This window comes from Gorilla gorilla, chromosome 4 (assembly GCF_029281585.2).
Source record: "Gorilla gorilla gorilla isolate KB3781 chromosome 4, NHGRI_mGorGor1-v2.1_pri, whole genome shotgun sequence".
NCBI classification, from domain to species: Eukaryota; Metazoa; Chordata; class Mammalia; order Primates; family Hominidae; genus Gorilla; species Gorilla gorilla.
The window spans coordinates 152166868-152174282 of record NC_073228.2 but is presented as its reverse complement, the minus strand read 5'-3'; the positions used below and the strand labels follow the sequence as shown (position 1 = coordinate 152174282).

The 7415-nt window shown below is 38.2% G+C and overlaps 1 protein-coding gene across 1 annotated transcript; it reads right to left on the bottom strand.

Annotated features, from left to right (window-relative positions):
* Window positions 1–2864: 2864 nt before the first annotated feature.
* SPINK7 (serine peptidase inhibitor Kazal type 7) lies at window positions 2865–6371 on the bottom strand. The gene is made up of 4 exons (XM_004042777.4): window positions 6250–6371; window positions 5395–5420; window positions 4566–4690; window positions 2865–3144 (listed from the first exon to the last, which is right to left on the bottom strand). Exons 1-4 carry the CDS (start codon window positions 6308–6310, stop codon window positions 3099–3101), a joined length of 258 nt encoding a protein of 85 aa, XP_004042825.1. The 5' UTR covers window positions 6311–6371; the 3' UTR covers window positions 2865–3098.
* Window positions 6372–7415: the final 1044 nt, after the last annotated feature.

The following is a 7415-nucleotide window of genomic DNA, read 5'->3' as shown; positions in this document are numbered from 1 at the left end:
CAAAATTGACAAATGGGAACTAATTAAACTAAAGAGCCTCTGCACAGCAAAAGAAACTACCATCAGAGTGAACAGGAAACCTACAAAATGGGAGAAAATTTTCGCAATCTATTCATCTGACAAAGGGCTGATATCCAGAATCTACAATGAACTCAAACAAATTTACAAGAAAAAAACAACCCCATCAAAAAGTGGGCGAAGGACATGAACAGACACTTCTCAAAAGAAGACATTTATGCAGCCAAAAAACACATGAAAAAATGCTCACCATCACTGGCCATCAGAGAAATGCAAATCAAAACCACAATGAGATACCATCTCACACCAGTTAAAATGGCAATCATTAAAAAGTCAGGAAACAACAGGTGCTGGAGAGGATGTAGAGAAATAGGAATACTTTTACACTGTTGGTAGGACTGTAAACTAGTTCAACCATTGTGGAAGTCAGTGTGGCGATTCCTCAGGGATCTAGAACTAAAAATACCATTTAACCCAGCCATCCCATTACTGGGTATATACCCAAAGGACTATAAATCATGCTGCTATAAAGACACATGCACACGTATGTTTATTGCGGCATTATTCACAATAGCAAAGACTTGGAACAGCCCAAATGTCCAACAACGATAGACTGGATTAAGAAAATGTGGCATATATACACCATGGAATACTATGCAGCCATAAAAAATGATGAGTTCATGTCCTTTGTAGGGACGTGGATGAAATTGGAAATCATCATTCTCAGTAAACTATTGCAAGAACAAAAAACCAAACACCGCATATTGTCACTCATAGGTGGGAATTGAACAATGAGAACACATGGACACAGGAAGGGGAACATCACACTCTGGGGACTGTTGTGGGGTGGGGGCAGGGGGGAGGGATAGCTTTAGGAGATATACCTAATGCTAAATGACGAGTTAATGGGTGCAGCACACCAGCATGCCACATGTATACATATGTAGCTAACCTGCACATTGTGCACATGTACCCTAAAACTTAAAGTATAATAATAATAAAATTAAAAAAATACAAATAAATGTTTTAAAATGATAAAATTCTGTTTGAAAACAAGATTTAAAAATTTAAATGAATGCAATAGCTTTAAAACAACTTTTACAAAACTTGATAAATCATATACAGACTCAAACTAATGTTTGGTCTCACTAAGAATATCTAAAAAAGAAGAAAACAGTGAAAAGGATCAAAAATTGCTCTTTAAAATTATTTGCAGACAAGAAGTTTTTAAAATTTGTAGTCAATGTAAGAACTATTTTCCATTTTCCATCAGACAATTTTGTGATGTGATTTAGCACTTACCATTTTTTACCCTAAGTATGGTCGTAGACTTTATGGATGACAGAGAGGGAGTGCTCATTAATAACCAGATGCTTACCAGAGGAAAACCAAAATACCAGAATGAGGACAAGCAGGATGTGACCAACAACTTGGAGAAGACTGTTTCTTTGCTGTGGATACTGTGTTGAGTGAATGTTCTGGCTAAATTCTCGTCCAAATAGACCTATTTGCATGGATCTGCACAGAGGCTGCTGGGAGAGGGTGAGTTGTTATGAGCCAATTAGTAAGAGAAGTAGAGGTTGGGTTCCATTCTCACTTGCCAGGAAGGACTCTGGTGAATAACCACAGTTCTGCCATGCTGGGCTCAAATGAAATTTCACCTTCTCTAAGAGAGATTTCCTGTTAATCTCATGCAGTAGTGATGTTGCTTTCAACCGGGACCCTCTTGTATTGAGCTGGGTCAGACATCTATCTCTGAATTTTCTAATTCTGAATATATACCAATTAAAAAAAATTAGATTGTTTAGGGCTTTCTTCAGTTCTATTGAATGATAATTTGTAGGGTGGAGTCCTGGCATCTTTATTTTAGTTCAGTCCTCATTATTCTTATGCAGCAAGCCTGGTATTTGCAAACACATCAGATTTTATTCTAATGATGTTTCTATATTGTAAACATGATCCTTGGCGTATTCAGCTGCATTAATAGAAGGGAAGGTTTAGTAGAGAGGTGGTAGTTTTAATTTCTCTGTATCTGTCAGACCAAAAACATTTTGGTGATTAGTCTATTTTTGGACAACATACCAACATATTTTAAGATGGACAATGCCTAATTGTAACAGATCCAAGGAGTATGGTCCAGGATAGAAATATTATAAGGGAAATAACACTTGAGAAAAAAGGGTTGAATTAACCAGAGATTTTATCCTGGAGAAAATAAATTTCAATGGAGACAGAATATTCATTTTTAAATAATGAAAATTCTGTTAATTGGCAAAAAGGGTGAACTTCTTTGTTATATAGTCTCACTGGTGCTGATGGTTGATAGCCTCATGAATGTAGTCTTCAATTCTAGACAAGTAGAACATCTCAACAATCAGATCTCTACAACAATGGACATGCTTCCTGTTGAAGCAGTGGCTTTCCCATCAGCACTTTAGAAGAGCTGGCCTATGAGAAATTGTGGTATGTTTCTGGAAAGGAATAGGAAGAAAAACTTCCCTTCCAGAAATGACTTCTTGGAACAAGAGAGGTTCTCTTTTAAGGGTCTTTTAAAAAAAGAGACCAATGTAAAGCAACAGTATGGTACATAGACTTGTCGCTAGTGGATAAAGACTCCAGGAGAAGGTGTGGTGTTCACTGGCATTTGTGTGTGCGTGTATGTCTATGTATCGTGTGTGTGTGTTTGTGTGTGTGATGTGCATGTGTTTCTTGGAAGCTGATTGGGATTCTTTGTATAAAAGTATTTCCTAAACATCAAGACTTGTGTGTTTTTCAATTTTCTTTTATAATTGTGTTATTTTATACCCCGATCTAAGAAACAAACACAAACAGAAGCAAAGATAAACTTTCTGGGAGATTATTTTTTTATTGACGTGTTTAAAAAAAATGCTGGTCTGTCAGTGAGGCATGCGTTTGTAGGGGTAGCACAGAAACTTTCTCCATTCAATCAAGATTACTCTGAATCTGGCTCTGTCCCCCACCCAGAACATCAGTAAAACTGAAAGAAACTCAGTCAGAGCCTGGGATGATGAAGATGATGATGAGAATATCATTCCTTTCTCTCTATGTCCATGGAGAATTTAGCAACTTCCATCGTGAAGAAACTGAACTCTTCCATTACTTTTCCTAAGGGAAGACACAGTTCACAAGATTCATTAGCACAAGAGGAAATTTTATGTAATGTTAGAGCTGAAAGGAACTATAGAGATTATGAGGCAGCACCTCATTTTACAGATAAGGAAACTGAGTCTCAGAAAATGAATGACATTGCCAAAGCACATTCTGACAGAGGAAGAAGCAGAATTTCCCTAGTCCAGTGATAATTCCACCCCTCTGCTGCCTCCTCTGATTCCAGAGCCCTGCTGACCACCCAGTGTCTTAAAACAACAAAGAAAGAGTACTCTGACAAAATTGAGAGGGCTTGTCTCTCAGCTTTTCCTGGTCAGCAAGTCCTTTGACGAAGCTGGATCCTGCATTAGTGAGGAGGACTTTCATCATGTTTCTCTCCAGTGTCCCTTGAAAACAGCTAGTTTCCTGGCCAAGGGCTAGTTTCCCAGTCTGCCTATGTTACAGAATTTTCCCTTTTGTGAAATAAAACCTCCCAAATAGGAATAAATACATAGACATGTCCTTTTGGGCTAAGGGCTTGTTGTTCTCACTTGTTAAGATAATCACAAAGATGAAAACTTAGATCGCAAGATCTAAGTGTCCAAAATCCAGTGGCCTAAAAGAGTTAACGATGATCACAGCGGACTTGCTATGAGACAGTTAAGTGTAATTTGCATGTCTTGTACCAAAGAAGTGACATCTGCCTAGCTACATTTCTGCAAAAACATTTTGTGGGCCAAACAAAATACCTAAACAAAACACGTCCGTGGTATTCTGGTCCAAATACTGACAGCTTGCATCCCTTATTTTAGATAAAGGAAAAGTAATCACTTTTGTAGCCTTATTCCCCCCTTAAAGCTACAGATACTTAGAGCCTCTAGAAATTCGAAGATAAAGAACCTCTAGGGACGCTTTGTCTAAGAATCAAGCTGCAGTGAGAATGTTAATTATCTTAGAATCTAAGTCAGGTAGTGTAGTAGTTTTCAATTATTTTATGGGGGGTGGGGATTCAGGGCCCTTTCTTCAAACATGATATTGTATGGCACTCCACTACTTAAAATAGTCAAAGCTGAACTTTATGTTGTAAACTACCCCAAATGGTCCCTTTAACCCTAATGGTGACGCCTGACTTGCCTCTATAGAACCTCTGTGCTCTGGGGACAGCAGTTTGAGAATCCACAGTCTTACTGGATTCTCACAATTGACAGACAGGAACTGGAGGTTCTGTGATGGGATGGGACTAGTCCAAACTGGCAGAGCAGGTGACTCCACCCTGTCTGATTGTGCAACAGTCAGTTTTCTATCCCCACCTGCTGTTCTGGGTGGGAATAATTATAAATTACAGCTTATAGAGATTTAAGCTGGATCGTGGAAAGTAGAAGCGTTTGTAGTAGAGAGCACTGACTCCAGATCTCATTTTCTTCTTATGAGGTACTCACAAGCTCTCGGTACACAAGTGACATTCATTCCCATAGGTGATGTAGTCAGAACCACAAACTGGCAGGTATGTGATGGGGCAGGGGATGGCCACCACTGGATACTTCTTGTAAATGCTGCAGTCCACCTGTGTCATATACAAGCAAATGTCCTGTTTTTCTCCCAGACCCCAAGCTAGGCCACTATTAGATATACTACAAGGGCTGGAAGTCCCAGCTCAGATATTCAGATGTTGCTTGGCCACTTCTTTAAGTACTACTGTTATCACTATGACAAATACTAGCACTACTGGTATTCTATTTTTTTCTACTACACTCAGTTAACAATTGCTGGGCATTTCTGGGCTAGGCATTAAACTTAAATCTTACGTGAATTTTCTTGTTTAATCTTCAGAACAACTAGAGTAAATTCTACTATTACCTCTCTTTACAAATGTGAAAATTAAAGCTTAGAAATAGAGATAACTTGTTGAAGATAAATGCTGGTAAGTAGTAGAGTTAGGATTTGAATCCAGAGCCTGTGCAATTTATCGGGGTACTTTTGCTCTGCCTTTTACACGTTATGCCTTTTATGAAAACATCACCAACCTCTCAGCTGGAAGGCAGTTCTCCCTTCTTTAACTCTGGCATTTTTAAAAAACATTTTTAAAATATGGTTGTTTATATGTATGTCATATTTCTTCAGTTGCCTTCTGGAGAACAGATACCATTTCTCCATGTGTGTTTGCCTCCCTCTCGAATCCCCCTAAACATACTGAATTTATCCTACATATATGTTGACTAAATGACAGTCAATAGTTATTGACATTAAAATGTTATTCAACATACTTACTTTTTTTGGAGACAGACTAGCAGCTTCTGAAAAAGAGATACAGGTGAAGATGTTAAAAATAAAGCAAACTTTAAATCTCATTAATTAATATAAGTTTCATCCTATATAATTACTCTACATTTCCTTTAGCAATGAGATTCAGCACACTCTCCATCCTTATGCAAAATCCTAGTTGTTTGCTGAGGAAGTTGAATGGCCAATGGGTTAGGTTAACCCTTGGTTTAGGTAAGAGAATTATAAAAATTTCCTCTATTTATTGATCATGGAATGTTTTCTGAACCTCATAGTGTTTTTGATAATGGCCAAAGTCAAGTAGCAATAAGAAGTATTAAAATCATCACTCCTAAGAGCCTGAAGGATCATCTCTGATATCCTTTCCTTCCCAATTGACATAAAGAAATGCAATTGAATGTCTTTATGTGGTTGGAGACACTTTAATTAATTTTTCACAGTATAAAAGTCTAATTGTTGACCCTTGGCTTTTTGAGACTTGTGTTTTATTTTAATCCCCCCAAACTGATTTGGGAAGACATCCAAGTTTTTCTGTATCTTTGCACTAAGAAATCGTATATCTAATAACACTGACAACTTCCAGTGTCCATATGAACATAGAAATGGAAGACTTACAGAGAAATTAGATCATTTTTTGTTCTATGGATGCAAATAAGAATCCTTGAAAGTGAAGACATTGGACTCAAGTCTTTCAAACTCCAGATGGAACATAAGATCCTATTACAAACCAGTACACTTTAAATTCTTACAACCAGATGTTTCTGAGATGCTCACATCGCAGGAGGGATTATTTGTGAAAACAATCTTAATGGCTATATAGGGCACTGTCTGACCTTAACTTACCTGAGCTGCTACAGAAATAGACCACTGTACAGAGCAGAAGGAGACCCCCAGTGATCTTCATGCTGGAAATGGCTGTGGTGTAGAAGCTGCTCTGAGATTGTCACTACAGCTGCATCGACCATATCCCAGGTAAGGGGTCATGTTTATATATATGCAAGGCTTGGTTTCTCCACCTTTCCTGTGAGGTCATCCAGAGGATCTCAAAGCACGGTGCCACACCCTGGGCTGTGTTACAGTCCTTGTTACTGAACTGCCACTTCTTATCTGACCAATGATTTGATTATTTGAGGTAAGAAGTATTTTCTATCTTCCCCAAAGGTGGGACTGTTAAGAATTCTAAACTTCATGAACTAGAAGAGACTAAGTATGAGCTTCTTGACTTAGTTATGAAATAAGTGAAAATCTCAAACCTCCTTTATTTTACAAAACTGAAATCTATTAAACCCAGATTAGACTGATTACACCTACGTTTATGTCTTGGCACCTGGGGAAATATTGTTTATTTTTGAGGCAATGAACCAATGAAGCAAACTGGGACCTAATGGAAGGAACACTGACATTAGCATTTATGAGGTATGGAGAAAAGCACTAACATAATACTTCTGATATTTTCTACCTGTATAATCTTGGATAAGTAGTTATATGCTGTGAGCCTTTATCAATCCAAAAGGCTTGATTATGTCATGATAACATGTAACCACAAGATTTCTGTGAATTAAAACAAAACTTTGTTTCTTACTCAAGCTACACTTGTGTGGTAGTCAGCTGTTCATGCTACATTGCCTTCACTGTGGATGCCAAGTGGGCAGAATCATCACTATTTGGAACACTGTAGTCAAGGTGAAGTGAAGTTGAGTTAGTTCTCAAGGAGTTCTCATTTTAGCAATTAAAACTTCCAGCCCAGAGCAATACTGCTGTCACTTCCCCTCATGGTCTCGTGGCCATCACATGCTTTGTTATGTATGGAGTGAGTGCAATCAGTCTGATGTGGTTTAGCTGTGTCTCCACCCAAATCCCATCTTGAATTGTAGCTCTCATAATTCCCATATGTTATGGGAGGGACCTGGTGGGAGATAATTGAATCATGGAGGCAGTTTCCCCCATACTGTTCTCATGGAAGTGAATAAGTCTCACAAGATCTGATGGTTTTATAAGGGGTTTCCCCT

What these genes read in the sequence shown, in the direction of transcription:
- SPINK7 (XM_004042777.4), bottom strand. Translation starts at nt 6,310, where the DNA reads ATGAAGATCACTGGGGGTCTCCTTCTGCTCTGTACAGTGGTCTATTTC. An exon ending in CTATTTCTGTAGCAGCTCAG is followed by an intron (nt 5,421 to 6,249) that starts GTAAGTTAAGGT and finishes TCTCTTTTTCAG; the next exon opens with AAGCTGCTAGTCTGTCTCCA. An exon ending in CACTTGTGTACCGAGAGCTT is followed by an intron (nt 3,145 to 4,565) that starts GTGAGTACCTCA and finishes GTCTTCCCTTAG; the next exon opens with GAAAAGTAATGGAAGAGTTC.